At 39.8% G+C, this 23,872-nt stretch overlaps 1 protein-coding gene across 1 annotated transcript; it reads left to right on the top strand.

Moving 5' to 3' along the window:
- Window positions 1-1,665: 1,665 nt before the first annotated feature.
- On the top strand, window positions 1,666-23,696 carry CCDC66 (coiled-coil domain containing 66). Its single transcript, XM_066326739.1, has 19 exons — window positions 1,666-1,691; window positions 2,690-2,754; window positions 4,395-4,417; window positions 5,262-5,679; window positions 6,506-6,632; window positions 6,798-6,901; window positions 7,866-7,984; window positions 8,720-8,896; window positions 9,685-9,816; window positions 11,376-11,626; window positions 12,007-12,091; window positions 12,855-13,016; window positions 14,465-14,606; window positions 15,038-15,160; window positions 15,676-16,154; window positions 17,086-17,123; window positions 17,378-17,643; window positions 18,680-18,807; window positions 23,325-23,696. Exons 1-19 carry the CDS (start codon window positions 1,681-1,683, stop codon window positions 23,403-23,405), a joined length of 2,931 nt encoding a protein of 976 aa, XP_066182836.1. The 5' UTR covers window positions 1,666-1,680; the 3' UTR covers window positions 23,406-23,696.
- Window positions 23,697-23,872: the final 176 nt, after the last annotated feature.

The following is a 23,872-nucleotide window of genomic DNA, read 5'->3' as shown; positions in this document are numbered from 1 at the left end:
CAATCTGCTTATTTTCCCAAATAATTTTACTTAGTGTAGTATTTTTATCAAATATCTGAAAGACTTGTCAGTTTTGAAAGATCCAATTCCATATATATATGACAAGTTTTGTAGATAGTCTTGATTTGTCTACAAAGAACACAACTGTCTTTCTACCCAAGTTCTGAAACCACCAATCAACTACTATCAGCTTTTTGAAAGAACGTATCACTTGCCTAGCCAAACACTAATAATTTACAAAATATAAAAATAAAAAGAAATTTAAATGAACTTTCTCCATGACAAAGTTTTGAAAAGATGCTTGAAATTATATTGCCACCTGCTGTTTCTGACAAAAAGCAGGATCCAGGTCTGGTTGGCTATATTATTTAAAGTTCTGCAAGTATTATGGAAATCTATTAATTTAGGGAATCCATTGTGAAGCAGGGAATGAAATCTCACTGCTTTTGTCACCCATCTTGTATGTTCTGTGCTTCACAGGACTTCATAAACAGTGCACTATTGAGAAAAACTCCAGGCTTTCTCTTCTTTTCTTCCCTTGTTCTAGTCCCTAAATGAATGTTCCAAAGACTTCTTAGCTGATGTGTAGATAAGTACAAAACAAAAAGCTGCAAAGCAAGATTTGGGGGGGAAAAAAAATCATCATTTTGTCTGATGAGTGATAATGTAATAGAAATACAAGCAAAGCAGTTCAGAGATTTTGTGCACACAATAAACTCCACCTCAGCTGCTTATTTCTCTATTATTGCTTCGTTTCCTGTGCACCCTGCCAAGGGCAGCACTTATCGCACCGTCAGTCACGACAGCCAGACAGATAGACAGATATCGATAGAGAGACAGACAGAGACAGATACAGACAGATAAAACGAGCGAGCAGCCGCCGCCCTCCCCTCGTTCCCCTGCTTTCCCTCCTTCCTCCGCAGCCGCTCAAGGCCGGGGATAACCGCCCAGCAATTGCTTCGCACCCTCGGCGGGGCTGCGAGAGCCCAGCCCCCGGGACGAGGGGGTGAGGGACTCCATCCGCCCGGGCCCAGGGGAACGAGCGGGACTCCCTCGGGATCCCGTCCCCAGGGCTCCGGGCCCAGGGGAATGAGCGGGACTCCCTCGGGATCCCGTCCCCAGGGCTCCGGGCCCAGGGGAACGAGCGGGACTCCATCGGGATCCCGTCCCCAGGGCTCCGCGCCCAGGGGAACGAGCGGGACTCCATCGGGATTCCCATTCCCCGGGCTCCGGGCCCAGGGGAACGAGCAGGACTCCCTCGGGATTCCCATTCCCCGGGCTCCGGGCCCAGGGGAACGAGCGGCACTCCCTCGGGATCCCGTCCCCAGGGCTCCGGGCCCAGGGGAACGAGCAGGACTCCCTTGGGATTCCCATTCCCCAGGGCTCCGGGCCCAGGGGAACGAGCGGGACTCCATCGGGATTCCCATTCCCCAGGGCTCCGGGCCCAGGGGAACGAGCGGGACTCCATCGGGATTCCCATTCCCCAGGGCTCCGGGCTCAGGGGAACGCGCGGAACTCCATCTCCCGGCGCTCCCGGCCGCACCGCCCCGCAGTGCTGCGGGTGCCCATTGGTGGAGGCCTCCCCGCGGACAGCCAATCGGCGCGCGGCTCCTTCAGCGGGGCGCGGAGCTGAGGGCGGGCGGTGCGCGGGGCTCCGCGGCCGGCGGCGGCGCCGTCGCCATGGAGCTGGGGTAAGGAGCGAGCGGGGCACGGCCGCACCGTGCCTTGCCGGGCGGGCAGCGGCCGTTGCTGGAGGGGGACGGGCCCTGCCCCTCGGAACGCGTCGGTCCCGCGCCAGGGCGCGCAGTGCCGCGCTGCCGAGGGAGCGATCTGCGGGACAGAGCCGGGCTTAGCGATCCTTCCCGTGGGAGGCCTCGGGACGGGCCGTGGGAAGCCGTGGAGGGGGCGGGATGCCCGGGACAGTGCCGGCGGAGCGGGGGCAGCGCGCACCCTCCGCGTCCCCCGGTCCCCGCCGGCCGCGGCACAGAGCGGGCCGGGCCGGGGCCGGGCGGCTGCGCCCCTGGCCGAAGGGCCCCTTCCTGAGATGCCCCTGAGCTGGAACTGCGCTAGGTGTTTGCATTGTTAACATTCTTATAATGAACTGTGAAGATGCAGTGTTATTTGGAGCGCTTATGGTCGTGTTGGATTGTCCCAGCTCACGGAAGAAAGAAAGGCAGCTGGGTACTTGACACTGCCACGTTTTTCTCTTCTCCTAAACACTTATAAACAGCGCTTGTTCCACTCGCAAAGGCGAATTGTTGTGCATGGAAGCACGACCAAAGGCTGTTTCCAGAATACAGCCCCGCTTTGTGAACAGCGCTGGCGCTCCGGGAGACTCGCTTAGCGATTTGTGTAGCACTCAGTTTATATTGTTACATTATTAAATTGTTGAGGTGTGTTGCTCTGAGTAAGGGTGTTAAGTGGCACCTTTAGTGTTAAAGATGTACTTTGCAACGTGCCAGTCCAGTTTTTTCAGTATCAATAAAATTATACCCTCTTCAAGACATGTCGATTTCTTTGTTTTAAGTAACTTCTCAAAACAGAGCTTGGGATGTGTCGGACCATCTGGAAGAACAGTAACTGTTGTAATTGTGTTACAGTTAAGTACAATTGTTCTTGTTATTAATGTAAAAATCTTGTCGTTATCAGGTTACTTAGTATTTCAGATTCTCTCTCTCTCATTTTGCAGCGATGGACTGAAGCTCAAAACTGAAGTGCTGGATGGAAAACCTAGGCTAATTTTAGCTTCTTCTGGTATTTTTTTAATTATTTATCTCAAGTAATCTTTAAAGCTTCTTGAAGTTAAACCTAATAGCTAAGAGATATAAAGTCCAGCTTTCCTGAAATATTTTTCAGATTAGGAGGAATGTCTGTGCATTGTTATTTACAAGTCCTCTCTCTCACCAGCTCGATTTGGAACAGTAGGTTGATAATGAACTCTGAATAGTGTGTGCACCAGAGAACAGCTGGCAAATAGTCTCCACTGCTTGGTTTGTCATTAAAATAAAAAGTTAAGTGCTACTGTGTATCAACTGGCATAACTTGATAATTTCTGTAACTTTATAGTGTGTTACTTGCCAGGATAAAAGAGGCTTAGTAGCTGCTTAATTTACACAGCATGGCATCATTACAATCACATTTTTAAAGTAGATTCAGTATTTGCAATTAACATTTTTAATTTTCAATAAGCAGTTCATTTAGGCCAAATCTCACTACTACCATCTGAGATATACTGAAGAAACCTATGTTAGTAATTAAGTGTTAACAAATTCTATTTCAGTGATTTGTCAGACATATGTCTGCATTAAATTCCATTTTTGTGATTTGTCAGACATACGTTTCTGTATAAGTCTACTTTTCCTAACAGTTCTACCTGGTCAGGATACAGAAATTCTTCATTAAATGCCATTTAAATTATATTTCATTTTCTGCATTTACCAGGCAGCTGCCTAATGAGACATTAGGTGGTGTTCTGAGCCAAGGAGGAATTCCAGTGCTCTTTACAACCATCCTTAGCATCTTGGGCTGGGTAGGGGCATTCTGTGTTCCAGAGTGCTCCAAGATGCACTTGTCTTGCACTGTGAACTAGCCTTGACCAAGCAGTCTTTTCCAGAATTAAGTTGTCTATACACTGATATAAACAGCATTTTCTTGAATTTGATGCTATCAAAAATTGCATCAAGTTGTATTTTTTCTGAATTTTGGTTTCTGCACTGAAAAACACCACTCACATTCTTAGGGGCTAAAGTAGGATTATTCTGCAGTAGCTTAAGCTGCTGCTGGATATAGCTTTTCTCTGTCACACAGAAAAAAAGCAAAGAAAATAGCTATGTGTACAGGGTATCCTGAGTACCACATTCCCGCTATTGATATTAAAACATTCTTTATTCCTAAGTATTATACTGAATATGATATTGAACTTGTTATTTTTGAGACTGCTACACCTCTATGCATCCTCTAGGATGTGAGTTAAAAGACTGAAAAGTAATTCTGGACCCAGGTGTGAGACTAATGGAGACAACATCATGGAACCAAAGAAGGCATTAGCACAGAGCTCTCTGAGAAACACAGAATAGCAGGGGAATGTCAGACTGGGACAATAATTTGATTAGATGTGTATAAAAACTATACAGGCTTTTTTTTTTTTTTTTTTTTCCCACACAAAATAGTTAATGAAATTGTCTCATTTTTTTCCACCATACTTTTGACGTGTGTATACTGAAATAAGTTTAAAAAAGTAAAATAATTAGGGCAGATAGTGTAGGAAAAGTACTTTCCCCTCGATTTACAAAAATCAGATGAATATAACGTTTTACTAATTTCTTGAGATTGTTTTTCAGGAGCAGGTTGTTATTAAATACTTCTTTCATATGTTTGTGTTTGTTTCCCAAAAGATAAATCAAAGCCTGCCATGAAGGTAAGTAAGTGTAAAATTTTTAGAACACACAAATTCACTATTGGTTAACAGAAAATTTGAGAAATTGAACTGTTTAAATACTTGTAATCAATTACATTTATGAAAGTGAAATATGTATTTATGGGTCCCTTCTAACCTGAAATACTCTGTTATTTCTCAGGTCTGTAATAGCTGTTCAAAAGGATGAATTCAAAGTTTTGTGACTATTTTTACCTTTTCAAAGTGCTTTAGTTTCCTTGGCCAAGAAGTTAGAGCAGCAGTGAGAATCATATAAATCAGAACTTGCAGAGACCTTAAAGGAATTCTAGTAAAATAGAGATCTGAAGTGTGTTTAATTTCAGGTTTGTTTGTACAGCTTGTCTCTTAGTAAACTCGAATGTGGTGGGTTTGAAAAGGAGAAAAAGCAGAAAAAGGTCCCAATACACAGGAAATAATTTCAGGTTTGCACCAAGGACCTTGGAAAAGATAAATCTTTAGCTCATAGTGGAAAAATCAAGATTGAAATACTGCTGGCTGCATGGTGAAAACATGTACATTTGGAGCCAGGCTTCAGAAACACCAAAGTAAAGCAGAATTAATGCTTGTTAATTCTTTTAAATGTCATGCTGCCTAAAATTATTATTCATACTGTCATTTTGAAATACTCAGATTCAGGTGCTGTGTCTTCTTGGAAGGTATTTCTGGTACTCATGAAGATACTGCATTAGCTTATACAGAGTTTCTACTGATGGAACAGAAAAGAAAAATTACACATTTTTCTTGTTGCTTCAATCTTGTTTTCATTTGTTACAAATACTTTTTTTTTCCTTATTTAATAGATGGTGAAATCTTTTTGCTTTAACAGATGGGTAATAAAGCCAGAGCACCTAAACAGGCATTGAGAAAAATGCACACTGGGCTCATCTGGAGGCCAACACAAAATGCTTGTATCAAGCAGGAAAATTTAACAAAACCAAGGAGTGAATCAAGCTTATCAGTGACAAAAGGTGAAAAACTGCAAGTTAATAAACACTCCTCACATGAAGCCACAGCTAAAGGTTACCCTTTGGTTTTCCAAAGAGATAAGACAAACAGATATCCTGATTCAGAGGATCATAGTATTGTGAAAAAAAATAAACACATACCTCAAGCCCCACATGTATCAGCTGAAGACTTTAAAAGTTTGGTGTGTTTAACACAAGCACAGCTTCAACAGATTTTGATGATGGTTAAAGAAGGAAGAAGCCTCTCTGAGACTCCCAGTGAAAAGCAAGAGGAAATGGGTAAGATACCAGCCATTGGATGCATTTGTTTCATGGAAACAGCAAAATGTGAAAGCTTAACTTTGAGTCAATAATTTAAGTTTATTTGGACATTGTAGAAATGTTACACTTACATTGGATAGTCTTAGACAAAATACCATTTGCCATTATGGATGTGACATTGTTACAGTGAGGAACCAAACATTTCAGAATTATAATAGTAAAAAAGATTGATAGATTTCCAATATTCTGAAGAGCAAACCGGCAAGACACATTGTCACTGATGCAAAATAGGAACCATTTTACACTGAGGGGGGGAAAACACAGAACTGCACTGTACCACTGCTCAAAGAGAAGGGCCCTTCTGGTTTGTGAAGAGTTGAGGCCTTCCTCTGTCTCAAGAGCAGTTCTGCCATTTTCCTATGGCCAAAGATGGATTAGTCTTTGCCTAACTGGACTATTAGTGCTGAATAGCACTTTTCTTTTCCCCTCCCCAGTTCTTAGAAGTGTAAGAGCTGTTGCTTATCTTCCTTTATTGCATCATTCCTCCTGTTAGTGGATCTGTGGAGAGGGTCAGCTTTTGCACCAAGAATAAGACATCCTGCAATTAGAATCCCAAACTCTGAGCCCTTAGCCAAGAATAAGTGATTACTGAGTCTAGCATTTTAAAAATACCCTGTGAAGGTCTAACTTGTGTGCCTTAACTATATAAAAACAGGGCTGAAAACACTTTGGTTAGATTGTGGGGAATCTACAAGTTTCTGCTGCTCTCAGAGTATTTACTCAAAGCTGTAGAAAGTTTAGTGGTTGTATATACATTTATATATATATTTATCTTCTACCACAGCTACTAGTGAGGCATCAGAGGAAAATGTTGTAGCATCACTCCAAAAAGATTGTGAAGTTCCAGATGAAGCAAACTCGGATTCAGGCAGGAAACAAGAAGAACATCCACAGCCAGGACAGAAAGTTATGTAGGTACATTCGTGTTAATGCATATAAAACTTCAATAAAGTTTCATATCATATGTTCTTAATAACGTTAATATTATTTATAAATACTAATTTAAAAGTTACCTGTAAAATTTAACATATCAGCTTTCTGGATAAAAATCTTCCCCCTTCTTCTTTTTCCTCTAGAAAGGATTTATGGAAACCTGCTGACTTGTTTAGTACCTTGGGTGAAAGAGAAGCGGAGAAAGCCTTATTGGAATTTAAAAAGACCCAATGGAAGAAGGAATTAGGTATTTATGATGTATAGAATACATTTTTGGTCCATTTTTGTTACACTCAGGATGACTTTTGTTACACTCAAAGAAAATTGATATTCCTTATGCCCTTTTAAATTTACTTACATCAGTACAGTTGCTATGAATTGAATACTAAATTCTAAGTCTCCAAGACAGATTAAGATTCTTGAATTTCAAAAGTTGATGCCAAGAATATAAATTCTTGCAAGAAACACTTCTTGGTCAATTAAATATTACCTCAAATAAATGTATTTTTATGCTTTGTATTTTAGGTGCTACTTGCCAGCAGTTTTGTCACAATCTGACAGTAGCTGACAGCCATTATCATTAAAAAATCCATGTGTTTTTTAATGGCAACAGCATCACCCCAATTGACAAGCATGACTGAGTGTATGAAATTGCTATTTGAACTTGGGAGAGTTTGCAGTCCAGCCCCATCACTAATCAAGGGAGATCTCTGGAGGAAATTTAAACTGTTTAATAGAGTAGTAAATTCTCTCTGACAAATTAAGTATTTTATGATTCACATGGAGGAGTGCTGTCTTTTGTTTTGAAAATGGATTTAGACCATTTGGTTTCAAGGTTTAATTCTGCATTGTCAGTAGCTTCCATTATAACTCCATTTGTTTTAATAATATTAGAGTAGTTCAAAACTAGTGTAACAAAATGGAGAGAGTTCATATACTTGGTTATTTGTTAGTTTTCCCTGGGAAATTGTTACTCCAGTGTTTTTTAGTCTTCAGGGTGACTCCCCTGTTACCTCTGCATCCCTGGGCAGACACTCTTTAAGAACAAGGTCATGACTGATTGGTCAACTTGTTGGTGACAACTCTGTGTGCATTTCACAGTCCCAAGTGACAGGGGAGACATGCACTGCCTTTTTTTTTTTTTTTTTTTTTTTAATTGCTAAATGTTTGCAGTAGGAACTCTTACTAGAGTTCGGTTTTATTTGTTTAAGATGAACAAGTAGCACTGAAGAAGAAACTGAAGGAGACTTTGGAAGGAGAGATGGGTTGTTTCTGGGCAAAACTTGGCAGTAATAAAACCTATAAAGTGGAAACACCTGACCCAGACCAGGTAAGGTTGTCTATAAATACAAGAGCACAGTTTTCACAGCACTGTTGCAGAACAGTTTAACTTCTAATCCAGAGAAGATTTTATTTTCTGTATAGATCCTCTAGAATCTCACATTGGTGGTGCTTTAAGCCCTCTCAGGGCTGCAGCTGCCTGGTCCACACTTACTTGTTGCTCCAGTTTGTAACTTCTCAGCTTAAGATCTTTATAGCAGGAACAACCCATTCCTGTCCCTTCATTTGGATTCTTGACTAAAAAGTATAAACCTTTTCTTGTTCTGTTTGAGGTAATAGTCTCAAATATAATTCCTCGCTATATAATTATATACATTCTTCATGAGCTCTCACATGTATTTAATTGCTTACATAATGAGCACAGCCAGTATGATTTCTAGCTGCTTTTAAAGGTGCCATTCTGAAAACACTGTGTTAGATAAATACATTATGTTGAGACTCCCCCAGTGAAATTTATTGCTGTTAAACAGAAGTTAGGGTTTTATCTGCTATAATTTCTTACAACAAAAGCAGCTTCTTTGTGGCACATGCAGCATTCCTAGCAAAGTTTTGACTCTGTCCCATAAGAACTTCTTTCAGTCTACATAATTGATAAATAGTGGATAAAAGATGGTTAGTTATAAACTTCAGCTGAGGTTTTAATGAACAGCAGCTTCTAGAACTATAACTTTGTTAACAAAACAGGTGAACAAAGTAAGTCTTAAAATGGTCCTTTTACTTGCAGACAGTGTTTCCAGCTGACTCAGTTCACGGCTCTGAGGGAAACTCTGCCTGTACAGCTGCTTCAGCCACAGAGGGTGATGGAGTTGCACTGAATGTTCCAAGAGTTCCAGCTGGGCAGTCTTCTGATTTCAGTTCTTCTGACTTTCCAGCTGGCAGTTGCACAGCATTGGTTTTCAGAGTAAGATCTTAAATTGCATGCTGGGGGTTTTGACTTATTTATTAACAACAAATGTTTGTCTCAAGAAGTTCTTTTAAACGAGAAGAATTCCTTAAATCTTTTTGCTGTGTATAAATGACTTTGAATGAGTGTTTACCAAAATATCAATGCTTTGAAGACAGCATGTCCTTCAAGGCTGATGTGAAGAACTGTACTAGAACTGTGACATGTAGTATTAATTAGGTTTTAAGCATGTGTTAAAGAAATAGCAAAGTGGGAACCTATATAAAATAAAAGATATTGATGGCAGAATGTTCAAGAAGTAGGTTTTAAGTTCTGGATGATAGGCAGTAACTGAAGAGAGCTTTTTGTCAGATGGCGTTGGAAGTTCACAGTGCCACTGGAGCTTGTTAAATAATACAGAGATCCATCAAGAAGCAGAAGAATGAAGATGGTAGCTCCTTAATTTGAGACAAATCACTGCTAATTAGATCGTAGTGCTGAATCTACGTGGAACACAAACTGAGCAGTGAACCATAGGAAGAAAAAGGGATTTCTGTTCATGATACTAGTAAGTAGGGTTTTTTGGAGTGAGAGGCTGATGGTTCAAGTTAGTAATAATCAGAATTCATCTTTCTATTGGCAGTCAGATACTTGCTACGGTTACAAACTTATATCCTTTTTTTGTGCTAGAGAAAGGCCTAGTTTTGCTCACCAACCAAAGGCAGAGCTTTCTGACTAGTCTTTATTATGTGGCTAGACAAGGTACATTTTTTTTGGTAGAAGGACTAGCAGTTATCTTATTTCAGGAAGCTGTGCCACAGGAGCAACCTTTTAGTGTTTCGAAACGTGAGCAACAGAAAAAGTGGCTTGAAGAGTTGGACAAGCAGAAGGAAGAAGCTAAACTACGAAAAATAGAAGAAAAACTTAATTTATCAAAGGTATCTGTGGTTTAGAGGAACTTCTTGAAATAAGAGAAGTCTTTCTCTATTTTTGTTTTAAGAATTAAAAAATGTAATTAGCAAAGTGGCAACAAATAGGGAATTTTTCTGCAGCATGTCCAGGTTTTCACCATAAGGATGCCCTTACTGAATACTGAGCCAGTGGCTGTTCAGTATTTCAGTGTCTGGTGTGTTGGAGGACTTGCTGCAGGGATGGAGACACCAAAAATCGGGGAGACAATAAAACCCTCCAGCACTGTATTTGAAGTAATAGAGAGGCATTACTTTTTTTCTGGCCAAGATATGCCAAGGAAAATATTCCGAACACACATGTTTTTGCAGGATTTTCCCCCGAACTTTATACAGTCAAAACCCGTAGAGATGCACTGTTTTAAAGTTAATTTAAAGTCCAGAGTTGAGCAACCCCCAGTATTCAGTTTCCCATTGTATCCCAATCACCTCACCTCCGATGGTAATTTTAACTTCTATCAGTCCTTTTTAGACCAGATGTCTTCAGTTGTGCCAGAGGTGCATCTGAGGGTGGATGATCAGAGACGGCTGCTGATGTTTTGTTAATGTTTCATTGATGGCCTTTTATCTTTCTGGGTATCTTTGGGCTACTCCCATTCTGTTGGTATGTTCAGCCCATCTCCTTAGAGTGAGGCTACATCTCCTAAAAAAGCCTAAAGAAAATTCCTTTCCCCAAGGCAGAGTCAAGTCAAGCCTAACTAGAGAGACAAAATAAAAATTTAAAAGTTCTGTTGTTTCCAACAGTAATGCTATACTTTCTTTCTCTTTTCCACCATGTGTAGAAGCAGTTTGGTTTGCAAGGTGGTGTAGAGACCATTTCTAGACACTTTAGAAAAAGAAAATTTGTCTGGACTACAGGAGATGAGAAAAGAGAAAACAAGTACAATGTGTCAGAGTGGTGTTAAAATCCTGTTTCTAGAAATATTTTTTAATACACAAACACATTCCTGAAACTTTCAAAAGGTTAAAAAGCAAGCACTTCTCCAGAAAGTATTGAAGAAAATAGCCTTACCCTTTTTACCCTCCAAAGACAGCCTTGCTGCCAGGGATGGTTACAGACCGATACACAACACGAGCCTCGTCTTTTCCTGAGCTGCTAAACAGATCAGGCGTCCTTTGTAAACTGGTTTTTAACTGTGAAGGGAACACAGCTGGGAAAGGTTCCTTCATTAGCTGCGTTGTTGTTAATTGGGTAGGTGTGCTGTGGAAGGAGGGTTGTGACATTTTTCTTTTTTGCATGAAAATGTAGTAGCAATATGTAGTAGCAATATGTTTGTGTGATGAGGCATTGATCAGTATTATAATCTGTTATCTGACTTATAGTTTAAGTTACAGAGACATTTGTCTTCTCACTTAAGGAATTAACTGCTGTGTGCATTGTATCTTTTCAAATGTTCCTGCTGTATAAAATGTGTATTGTCTGTTTTATTAACTACACTTTATAGAAACAGTCTAACTGAATGCTTTTGCCTTTTTTGTTTTGTTTTGGTTTTTTGTTGGTTTGTTGTTGTTGCTTGATACTTACTTAGGCAGAAGAGCATGACAGATGGGAAATGCATTTTGATTCTTTTAAGAACCACTTTAATGCTAATGCACAACACCCCTTAAATGGAATGCACAGAAAGCCTGAAAGTCTTTCCCTGTTACCTGAACCCAAGGACCCGACTGCTTTCATTCACCCTTTGTCACCTGCAGCTTTAGGCAACCTCATGCCCTTACAGAGGGGAACTGCAGAAAATGCTGCTAAAAATGGTTCTTTGGAGCAAAGTCAGAGAGTCAGGTGAGTGAGCTTTATAAGGGTAATTATTTTCCCAGCCAGTACATTTCTGGTACCTCCTCAGAAAAAAACCCAAAACTAACCAAAACAACACACCTTACATTCATTTGGCTTTTGCTTTTTTTCAAATACCTGTTGTTTCACTCTTGAAAGACACAAGTGCTGCCATTGTTTATTAATGAAATTTACTGAAAATAACCTTACTTGTTCCTTAATGAAAATAATTTCATAGTCTATTAATTGATTTATATATTAATTTATATATTAATATATAATTAACACAACGTGATAACCTCAATATGAAAATGAAGTCTGACTCTGATTAAGAAAGGCTTAAGGATTGTCTTCTAATGATAAAATCATTGACATGTCCCTTTGCTCAGTTTCCTCCGTTCCATGACGGCTCTGCTGGACCCTGCACAGATTGAGGAGAGGGACAGGAGGCGGCAGAAGCAGTTGGAACATCAGGTAGGCTTTGGTTTTAAAGCCTCACGCTTTTTAATAAGAAGAAAGGATGAAATGTCTTATGAATAAAGCATGAGATTTAATACCAGAACTCACAGGGGCACTTGACTTTTATGCTTTAGATGACATATGCATTATTTGGCAGTATTTCCTTCAGTCAGACTCTACAGTTCTCTTTAAATATTTGCATGAGATTATTTCTGTAACTGAACTCCTGCCTCAAAAAATGTACAGTTCAGTCTTTAGAGCTCTAGCATGTTTGTGTGCATTTTCCTTCAGTCTCCACTGTTACAAGGAGGAGAAATCTGATATTTACAGATTCCCGCTTCATGAACTTTTAGTTTTTTGTCTACTTTACTGACATTTACCTAACCTCTTGTGGCACCCTAACAATGTGTGTCTGGTGTCTCCAACACGGTGTGTTGAGGTGTCAGTATAAATGACATTACTCTGCTGCATCAAACTTCTGGATTACTGTATGTGGATAAGGTGAAAATCAGACCTTCATCTCTTTACAAGAAAAAAAAGTATTTTCTAAAACATGAAACCCTCCTTTTTTTCTATTTGAGTATTTCAGACTGCATGATTGGGCTGGTGGTTTTCCAGAAACAAACCTAGGATTGTCTGAAATAAATTGTCTTTAGGTTTGTTTTTTTTTACTCATCCAAATCCAATTCTACACATACACAAAAATACACAAATAAATACCTTACAATATGTTAATGTTATATCTTTTACTTTGCTCTTTTTTTTCGGATCCTGCCAGAAAGCAATAATGGCTCAGGTGGAAGAAAAACGGAAGAAGAAACAACTGGAGGAAGAGCAGAGAAAACGGGAAGAACAACAGGAAGAACTGCGCCTGGCACGGGAAAAAGCACAACTGCAGAAACAGTTTGAAGAGGAAATGCTCAAACAAAAACAAAAGGAGGTGAGGTTTGCTTTATCTTTAGTGCAGATAGTCAGTGATAACACTGAATTTTGAGGATAATAGTTCTTGTTCCTCAGTTGCAAAACTTTCCTCATCATTTTGAAAATGAAAACTATCCAAAATGAAGACATTTGAAACCAAAAATCTGCTTTCTTAATTAATAAACATACAACATCATACAAGAATAAGGCCAGATTCCTTTTTTGAACAAGGGCCTTTTCAGAAAGGGAAATGATAAGAACTGGCAAAACCAGAAATGTAGTTTTAAATAGTGCAGAAACATCAGTTTTAAAAAGCAAATTTAAAATTAAAAAATACCTCGAAGTATGTGATCCAATTATTGTTACTGGTAACTTGATGCTTTTAAGGTGCCTCAGTACCATGAAGTTCATCTGAGTGAATGTGTTTTCAGTCTGAATTAAAGACTTCTTAGGATATAGTCTAGAAAAGGCATTTTAAAAATTATTCAAGTTTTTCCCCTGTGTAGCTGTTGCTGAGCTTCACACAGGACTTTAATATCAAAGTTAAACCAAAGGTACATTTTCACCTTTGGTAAATACACATTTTGCATTCCTATCTCTCCTTTAACCTCAGTGGAAGGTTAAACATCTGGTCTGATGTTTCATTCTTCCTTTTGGCACAGTAGGGCTATTACTGTTTGCTTCTTTGGAACAGTAGCAGATTCTGTGGTGTTATAAGACGAGGTGATTCCAGAAACAGTCTTCTCCAAAGCTGTCAGAAATGTGCAGTCCTGATCTGTCCACATTTTCTGGGTGGAAGTGTGTAGCATCTGCCTGTGGATGCTTGAACAGGCTGAAAAAAAAAATACAGAGAAGTTCCCTTCTCTGTAATTGCTCAGCTCCTTTGAAACATGTGACAGCACCAGTTGTTCATTCCAACTGCAACTGCAGGAGGGAGTAGGATCAGCTGCTAATAACAATTGGGAAATTTTCCTTGGCCCAGTCTCCTGCACCTTGAACCTACTGAGTCAAGGAATCATAAGCCCCTGACATTTGCTGGGGAGCTCTTACTGTCTCCTTCTTGTGCATGAGTTCCTAACTCCAGTTAGGAGTGAGGTGGGGTTTATTACTTTTATTTAGGCTCCTTTCAATTCATTAAACCACATGTTACAGGAAGTCACAGATGGCTGACATCAGATGGCATCTAGAAAAAGAGGAATTTATTAGAAGGGAAATAAATACCCAGATAATTTGGAGGATCTAAATGCTCACTTTTTGATGCTAAGACTGAAGAGCTTTCATTAGTACAGCAACGGTTCTGAATTTATAATCATAGAAATTATAGATTACATACCTACTTAACTAGTTTTAGTTTTGAAAAAAAATACTTTCCCTAAATAAAAATACATATAGACCTTGAGGATTTTATGGTGATTAAATAATCCAATTGAGTGTATTCTCAAAATAAATAAACTTTTTTTTTTTAAGGAACTTGTAACTCTTAAAGCCAAAGAGCTTTATCAGACAATGGAGAAAGCTCAGGAATTAGCCCAGACATCAAAACAAGAACAGCACACTCCAGACTTGGCTCAGAAGGCACAGGACATTTCAGCACTTCAGAACAGTCTTGGTGGTGGCAAGTATAAGTCTCAGAGTTTGGCTGTTCCTTTGGTGATTGAAATCTAGTTGTTTCTGGGATTGGGGTGGATTTTTTTTGGGTTTTGTTTCCCTACCTGCATTTGGGTCACAAACCAAATTTCATTACAATCTATTTACCTTTCAAACAAATACATGCATTAAGTCTTATGGAGAATATTGGGGTTTAGAAAGTTTCAAATACTGTATTACATAAAGGAAGAAATGCAAAGATATTAGCAGGAATGCACAGGAATATTCAGACCTATGTGCTGTCAGATTTCCAGTGGAAGATGGAGAGTATTGGGATTTGGACCAGCGTTCTCAGTATTGCTTTGAGCTCTAGACCACAGCAGTCTGATAACTCTGTAGTGTGGTTTAAATTAAATACAGGTTACTAAATGGAACAACTTTACCACTCTTCAGGTGATACAGTGTTTGAAAACTGTAATTCTGGCCTTTCAGCAGAGAGTCCTGATTTCCCCGGTGCTGTGGAGAGCCCCCCTGGGCAGCAGGCTTCCCCTCGGAAGGACACGGCGGTGCAGACAGGTACAGAGCCTGCACCTGGCTTACTCTGAGGGACCTCCAGACAGGCAGGGCCACCCTGTTTGTGAAGCTGAGCCACAGCACTCTTACTCACAAGGAATAAAGCTGGAAATACTTCCACAGACACAGTCATGTTGGCGTATCACAGTGTACCACCTTATGCCTCTATTTATCACTATTCTTCTAAATAGGTGATATTTCTGTATAGTTGTTACTTAGCTGTTACAAATCCCACAGTCAGGGATATAGTGTCAGCTTAGGGTCACAAGCCACGTAGGCCCAAATTTTTTAAGTAACTTGATTTAGTTCTCTAGTCTTTTGTGTTTTATCCCTTCCTCAGAGTTTTCTTCTACAGGTCCTATCTATCTTCCACAGGAAAAAAAAGAATAAAAAAGCATTATAAAACTGTAGCAGCCATATTTATAGTAAAATAAGTACTGTAGATTGATACATATACAAAAGTCAACCAATTTGAATAGCTCAGACTTGGAGTTAAAATACAATTTATTTTATTTTAGACTGCTTTAATACTCCAGCATACACTGAGTCAGCTGAGGAAAGAACTGCATGTTGTGAATCACCTGATATTTCCTTGGAATATAAAGAAACCTCCAACAGCAATAAATACCAGAAGGAAATACACTATATGGATAAAAGTAAACTTTCAGGAAAAGAGACTGGTGGTATTTACAGTGACCTATATGAGCAATATGCAAGAAAAGAAAGACACATTAAATCTTCAGAAAAATACTGCAGAAGACCTGACTGGAACATAAACAAGCCTGGGAAAAGATACATTCCAGCCTCAGAAAGGTACCCTAAAGCACTGCAGAAACAGAGGGAGGAGAGCAAAGTGCGCCGCCAAATGGAGCTGCTGCAGTTGGTGGAAAGGAACAGCCCTGGGCAGCTCAGTGCAAGAAGGGGAGAGCTCTCAGCCAGGTCCCTCTCACCTCGGGAAGAAACAGTTGGGAAGAGTAAGGGCCACAGAGGCAGAAAGGTGGGTCACTGTCTGGTCTTTGAGAACAATGCTGTGCTTTCAAGACTCTTGTTCCTTACAGTTTTACTTGGGTGGGAATTCAGTTATGTAACTGCAGTATTGAAATTCTCCTATGGCTCATCCTTACATCAGCATTTTGTTCTTCATCAGGAGCAGAAGAACATATTCAGATTTTGTGACTGTGTTTCTACTGTTATTTCAGTCTTCCAAAATGTTGATTCCTTTTCATTTCCTCACTGATTTATTATGTAAACAGAGAACTTGATTGCAAGCAGTGTGCAGGCCACAGTGACATCACTGACTTGCTTTTTCTTGTCCAGTCATTGTGTTGTGCTGACAGGTGAGGTACAGCAGTACCTGCTCAAGAAAACAATATTTATTTCTGCAAAGAATATGGATTACTGAGGATGTACTCCATTGCCACAGAAATGCATCCTTCTTAGTGGAGTCATTCTCCCATTTGCAGTAAGCATTGTATCAGTAGAGCTTGTGACTGGAAAAAAGTCTTTTAAAGAAAATACTATCAAATGTATTCTTGGCTTCTCTCTTGCCCTCTCTCTCACTTGCTTACTCTCTGTAAGCACTTGTATGAACACTTTCTTACACCTTCAAATAGCAAAATTTGGCCCTTTCCTTTAGTATGTTGGATTGAACCTTTCAGGTTTATACCACAGACATAGGAAAATATACATAGTGTTTTTGATAGTGCTCAGAGCCACCAAAGACAGAAAATTGGAGGAAATCTTCCTGTAATTTGTTGATTTATTTCATGGGCACTACAAGTCTCTTAAAGGCAAATCTTTCTCCTGAACCCAGGTCAAACAGTCCTTTTGGAATTTCAGAACAAACTTTCTCTGAAAGATCAAAGCTTGTAATATAAAAAACACAGAGGTTTTTTGTTTTACTTTGGACTTCTTTGATTTTCTCCTAGGAAGAAAAATTTCATAAGAATCACTTGAATGAAGAAAGGTACGTCAATGCTCTGCATTACTGAAACGTAGTAATACATTATTACTGAAATGCACATGATTTTTTTAAAAAATTAAGAAGTATCTAATTGTCTACTGTTAAAAATACACATGACCTTACAGACTGCAAGTATAAAAGCAGAGTTAATGAACAAAAATCCTGTTCTCCAAAGATTCTTTGTCTCTGTTACTTGAGGAACTCACATTATTGAAGTATTGTCTGGGCTTTTTTATAACTTCAGTTGTTCCATACAGGTCTGAATCCCCACATGTTCCAGCAGTTAAGAACAGATTACTCCACGTACAACGGAGACAGCTCCAGGCTTCTCATTTCGCGGTGCCCAGGCAGCAGGGTGGGAGAGCAGCCAGCCAGGCAGACTCCCAGCAGAGGAGCTCCCCCGCTGTCCCCGAGGCTGCGAGACCTCCGTCGGCGCAGTTCGTGCCCTACGTGCGGACTCGGGAGGTTTACTGCCTCCATCCGGGGGCGCCTCTGAGCCAGCCCTCAACACACCGCCCCCACGGTACTGAAACGGTTACAAATGTGTATTAGAGAGTCGGCTTTTCGCGAATATTAACATGACTACTACGTGTAGAATTATACTGGATTATGTTTTAATAATAAGAGTTTAGAAGGGTAATGAATGTGTATTTTCTGATTTTACCAGAGGGCTAAGACTAGGGTTTTTTTTTTTAATCTCTTCTTTGTAATGTCTAAACCACCAAACCAGAAGTTGGGGGGGGGGGGTCACCTTGTGACCCTTCATAAAAAACTCTTAACTTTCTATTTTCTTATCCAAATGAAAAGAACCAGAAAACCTCAGAAGAAAATTGACATCCATGTAACCAGACTGAGTGGAGCTACCCACAAAATAAATCTAATAGATAAGATGATCAGGAATACTTAAAACTGACCAAAAGAAGAATGTTTGATTAACATCTACTGAATATTCAACACAGCACTCCTTAAAGACAGAAGTCCTAAAAGGGGGAGGTGGGCTACAGGCAGACCTTGTGCCAAGTCCCCTCGGCCGAGAGGCTTCACTTATTCTGTCTCCTAATTTGTCTATTTTCTTAATTTTTTTATTAAACTTATAATTTTTTAAAAAGGACAGTGGAACTCGTTTTTTACAAAATAATTCAGAGAGATGAGAGTTACAGTCATTGACATTGGAGTGCTGCAGCTTTAGCCAGCTTCATGTTTGCTTTTTACTGAACTGTGCAGTAATCTCTTTATGTCACAGCAGTGCACAGAAAGTCTGTGCAGCCAATTTATATTCAGCATTTAAAAAAAAACCAAACCACAAAGTTTTAAAAAAACAGAAAAGCAACAAAAAATGTATTATCAATTTCTTGGTTTACTTACCTTTCATGAAGTATGATTGCACTTCCTTGCATTACTGTATAGAGGTTGGGGTTTAGGAATCTAAGTGTTGTTTGATTTAAAAATAGGGATTGTAATCTCAATAGCAGCCAACCCCTGATTTTCACAAACTTTCAAAATTAAAAGAAAATTCTTAAAGAGTTTTATTAACTGATTTGATATACATTTACTTTTAGATTCTTACCAAATGCCACGACAGACTTTTAGCTCAGATCATATTAGAGATCCTCTTCTAAATCCTGATGTAGTTACAATCAGAGAGAGACAAGAAGCAATTCTCAAAGGATTGTCAAAATTACGACAGGTAAGTAAAAAATTATTGGATAACTGTGCACATATATATATATATATATATATACACTGAAGTAAAAATTATTACATCATTATCTTTAATTCAATTTCCATCACTTGATTTATGTTTTGAGCCCTGTCTTCTACTTTTGTTCCATTTTACTAATTTTTCCACATGTTGCTTCCACTCTTGGACAGTCTTTAGAAAGAGAATATGGATTCCTTAGTCCTTAAATCAGCTATGAAACAGTGAAGTGCCTGAGCAAACCTGAAACCAAGAGAAATGACTTTCGTGTCCAGGTATCTCTGGTAGGGTTGCTTATAGGAAATGTATCAGTTTCCAAAGAACAGAGTTTTAACACAACACTGGAACCTTGTTAATTAGGTTTCCCCTCTGCAGTTCCTAGGTCAGGACAGAACAGTAGGGTTGGTACAGAAGGGTTGGTGGGGTGGTCTCATGTCAGGCCTGCAAAAATATTATAATTTGCTAATTGGAAGTGTGAACACTTAAAACATCCTTCCAAGGGAAGCTGCTACTTGTTAGTATGTAAAAAGAAAATTCAGGATTTGTCAGACAGGTTTTCTGAGAAGAAAATTAAAATTAGCTTAATGCCACAAACACACGAGCTCCTGAGATAAAAGCCTCTGTGTGTTTGTGTACATTGTTCTCTTTGTAGTCAGGTGCTGGTAATGGCATCTCGTAATTAAAGCCCGAGTGAATTGGATACTGCACCTGTTGGCAACAAGGTGTGGCCACAGCCACTGAAGGCACAGGTCTGGACATGCACATGAGCACTTCTCTCTGTGCTTCTAAATGGCATGACAAGACTCCAAGACAAAAATACATTTACTTCAGGCTTGCTTTGTCGTTGTGAAGAACACTGAGAATAAACATGTACCAGTATCTTCCCTTTCTTCGGAATGCATCCAAACTAATTGTACTTTATTGCTGGCAGCAGGATTTTTCTCTGTCTTAAGAGAGGAAAATTTCATAAATATTCAAAGTAACGGGAAAAAAATCAGACAGTGAAGCACAACAAAATTAGCAGTAGTTGATCCTGTTGATTACCTGTCATGCTTTAGAAAGAAAGAAGCACTGCCATCTACCCATAGTGCTTCAGCAGTAAGGCTCATGACTTTCCCCAGATCAGTAAGAAAAGTTGTGACCCAAGAACACTGAAATGCCAGTTTCTAAGAGCTTCTGTGGAAAACGAAGCCCACTCCTCTTAAATTTTTAAGAGTTTTAATAAATAAGGAACAAAACATAAAGCAAAAGATACAGGCCTGGGTGCATGGCAAAGCCAGTGGCACACCCACTTCCTCAGTCTGCAGTCTTTTATACTGTTACAGTTGTGTTACTTCCTCAGATGACTTGGCAGGTATATTTTGAGCTCGTTGACCACAGTCTTCCTTCAAATTTTCACAGTGTTTGCAGAGTTCATAGTTGCAGATGTTGGCAGTCCAGGGTGGTCTTTGGATGCCACTTTTGGGCTTGGTACTTTCCCTTTTATGGTCTTCTGCTCTTTGCTTATGCTGTCTTGGATATACATTTTGCAATAGCAAGCATATCTTAAAATACATCTTTTGCAAGCCCGCTTCCATCATGTGAGAGCCCTGCTTCCCCATTAACACTGCCCACAAGCAATTACAAATTTTATCATATTTAAAAAGCAGCTTAAAATTTAAAATAATTATTTGCAAGAAATTACAATTTTATAATTAAAGCAAATAAATTGTTGCAAAAGCCAACTACTACATAGCCGTTTATAACAGGTCCCACATTGGTTTCACTGGATCTGGTCTTCCCCACTGCTCATTAACATTTTTGTTAAATATCTACATCTGTTAAGTATTTCAGCCTCTGATCCAAAGGAATCTACTCCACAGCAAGTACTGTAAAGGCACCTTTACTGGTGCCAGGAGCATGCAGGGGTCAGCACACCCATCTGCACATCCCACTTTTGTTCATTTCACACCAGCTTTTGTACTAGTACCAATCTGACACCAATCGCTGCCACTTTTCTTGGAGTCCCAGATCTGGGGGTTGGGGCCTTACATAACTTGTGGTTTCCTTATCTTCAGCTTACAAATACAACACGCCATTCCAGCCTAACTAACATAAATACCTACATCTTCTTTTATCACACAGAGATCTTCACGTTAGACTTATGGACCACCTACACCTGTTTCACTGATTACACTCTGGTTCCATATCTGTTCTAGCAGAACCCATGACTTTGCATCTTCACTGTTTTTTGTTGGTGCTTTGGGAGCTTTCACTTTCAGCTGCCCAGGGCTAGATGCTTGTTTGGGAAGCAGTTACAGTTTGCAATAGCCCCTAGGTCTTTGTCCTATTCACAGCCTGGTTCACCTTTTTGGGACAAGTCCATGTGCTGTATTTCACTTCACTTGTCGGTGGCATTTTGCTTTAGAGTGAAGCCAGAGTCACTTTGATCCTTGTGCTTGCTGAGGATACAATAGCCATGGTTGTTTAAAAAGGTTAAAGTTAGCAGCTTTGAGAAGACACATGAACCTAGAGTCAGTTGAACAGCGGCTAAAAAGTAACAGGTTAGTTTTTCAGTGGCTCTTGAGTTCTTCTAGAGAGTTAACTTAAAACAGGTGGAGTTCCTTTTTAAATACCCTGCTGGCTGCAGAAGGCATTTAGGACATGAATTGTTCAATTTCAGTATATCTTGTATAGCTAAGTATTGTGTACTGATGTACAGATGACACCTGTTTTGCATCAATTATTTTACTGAGAAAGGGTGAATAGTGCAGAATTTGTCTGAAATATAAAAAGCTGAGTTTTCTGTTTCAGAAGATAATCTGTTATTACTCTTTTACATTTATATACACAAATATAGAGTGGATTGATATTTTCAGACTGCATACATACATACATAGATATACTTACAACATATTTAGCCATTGTTTTATCTGGGGGAATTGACATAATAGTCACATATTTTGACCAGTCTTTAGTCTTTGAACTCCACCGTGATAAATACAGCTGGGCTCGTGCAGTAAGAGCCCAGTGGGACTGGCTGACCCAGGGAAAAGAGAGGGCAAAGGGAGGGTGAGGGCGAGTCTGTCACTGCATTTGCTACAAGACAGCAAATCTCTTCCTATGTCTCAGGTCACAGCAGGAATAGGAACTAGCAACAGACTCACTTTCCTCACTGAAATCAAAAGTCAGTGGATAAACTGAGCAAAGTGAATTATTGTGAAAAAGAAGGGGCAGAGTTTAAGAAAGAGGAGCACACTCCCCTCACCCCCAGGTCAGTACTACCAGAGTACCCCATTGTTCCTGAGGCAGCAGCAGCTCTGCCAAGGGCTGCAGGTGACAATGGCTGGGTGGGACACACCCCCACGGCTCCCTGGGGAGGTAGTTCCCATTGCTGAGCACCTTTCCAGTACCTGTGCAACCCAGGTGATAAACTGCCAGCTTTCAGGGGTACTTGTTCCTCAGCTCTTGGTTTATTTAGGGCAGTTTATTTTACAACTTGGTTTTGTGATGTGCTTCTAAATCCAAAATGCTCTGTAAAAATAGTAATTATTGACAGAGAGACTGAAAACACTGATCCATTAATAGAAATAAGCAGATCCTGTTGATTAATTAGAAAGCAATTCATCAAGTGATTGAAAGTAGGCAGCTGCTGCCTTAGAAGGAGCCAAATTGGAGTCTTACAGGCTGCCTTGCTGACTTTCCTTTGGTGCTACCAGGAATCTGTGTCTAAATTGCTGTAGGAGCTACTGCCTTGCGTTATGTATGTATTGAGCTGTGCCAGCAGCCTGTAACTCTTATCTTTGAGAAAGGCCTTGTAACTGAGAGGAAAAAAAAAAAATCTTCATAGTACCAAATTATTCCTGACAAGTCTAAAATATAGGGATAGCAAGGCGCCAAATGCATCAATATATGTGATCCTGTTAATTACACTAAAAATACTTACTTTTCATTTATGCACATATTTGACACAGTTCTATCATGTAGACAAGGCTGCATTTCCAGGAGGGTTTTTTTGTGACAGGTTTTCTCTCAGTGCTTACAAGAACCATTGACACAGCAGGAACCTTGAACCTGTAGACAGTTAATCTGTGTGTCCTGAAATGTCTGACACTGGTCTAGTTCCAGTGGCACTGCTGCCCTTGCTCTGAAGAGTATCACTTGTGTTAAGGCTAAAAGCAAGTGCCCATCAGGGTTTGGGTTCCACTTCATGCAAGAATTCACTACCATACTGCAAATGCAGAGACAGTGCACAGAGATGAGAAAGCTCCATTTCATACAGTGCAAAAGTCCTTTTTCCTCTGCATGGTCATCCCTGGAAACTGGCCTGGCTCCCACTCCAGTCACACTTGAAGGCTGCTGTAGAAGTTCCCTCTCCTCTGAGTCCATGGGGCTGTACTGTTTTTTCTGAAGTTACGTACTGAAAAACCATCGGGCCTTAACAAGGAAACTTTTTTTAACAATGGCACTTTGTCAGTTCAGGGTGCGTGAGGAAGACAAAACATTCACATTTATATTTGTTTCAGGGCCTCCTGCAGAAGCAGAAGGAGTTGGAGAACACTCTGATTCCCATTGTAGCTCAAGAGAACTTCATGCCATCGTTTTGAGAGGTGTATATGAATGTTCTGAATATGGAAATGCACAGCACTTTGCTACTGTAATTAATTATGAACCACCTTTTTTTTATGAAAATTAAATTATGAGAATTTTGATACTCTATGGGGTCATGTTACTTTAAACTCATGACAGTTTATCTGTTTAGAATGGTTTTTCTCCTACCTGAAGGTGTGTCCATTTAATACAGACCACCAAAAACATGGAAGTAAACTGTTACATGGGGTTTTTTAGAACTCAGTGTGTGAATTTTGATTAATAAAAAGATTAAGATGTATTCTGAATGGCGTCATTTTTGTTGGCATTTTCAACTATACAAAACTGCATGTATTTCAATATTCAGCCACCTTTTAGGCTTATACCATGAATATCAACTCAAGCACTTCCAGATTTTAAGACCACAGTTCATCACACAATCTGGTACAATTCATCCATAAAAGGGAGTTCCTTTCTGCAGAAA

The sequence above is a fragment of the Sylvia atricapilla genome, chromosome 11, assembly GCF_009819655.1.
Source record: "Sylvia atricapilla isolate bSylAtr1 chromosome 11, bSylAtr1.pri, whole genome shotgun sequence".
Lineage (NCBI taxonomy): Eukaryota > Metazoa > Chordata > Aves > Passeriformes > Sylviidae > Sylvia > Sylvia atricapilla.
The sequence above is the reverse complement of the archived record's forward strand: the minus strand, read 5'-3'. Positions and strand labels throughout refer to the sequence as shown.

Excerpts from the sequence above, each read along its gene's own strand:
- CCDC66 (XM_066326739.1), top strand. Across the intron at positions 6,633-6,797 it reads CAGCCAGGACAGAAAGTTAT|AAAGGATTTATGGAAACCTG; the intron begins GTAGGTACATTC and ends TTTTTCCTCTAG. Across the intron at positions 17,644-18,679 it reads CTCAACACACCGCCCCCACG|ATTCTTACCAAATGCCACGA; the intron begins GTACTGAAACGG and ends ATTTACTTTTAG.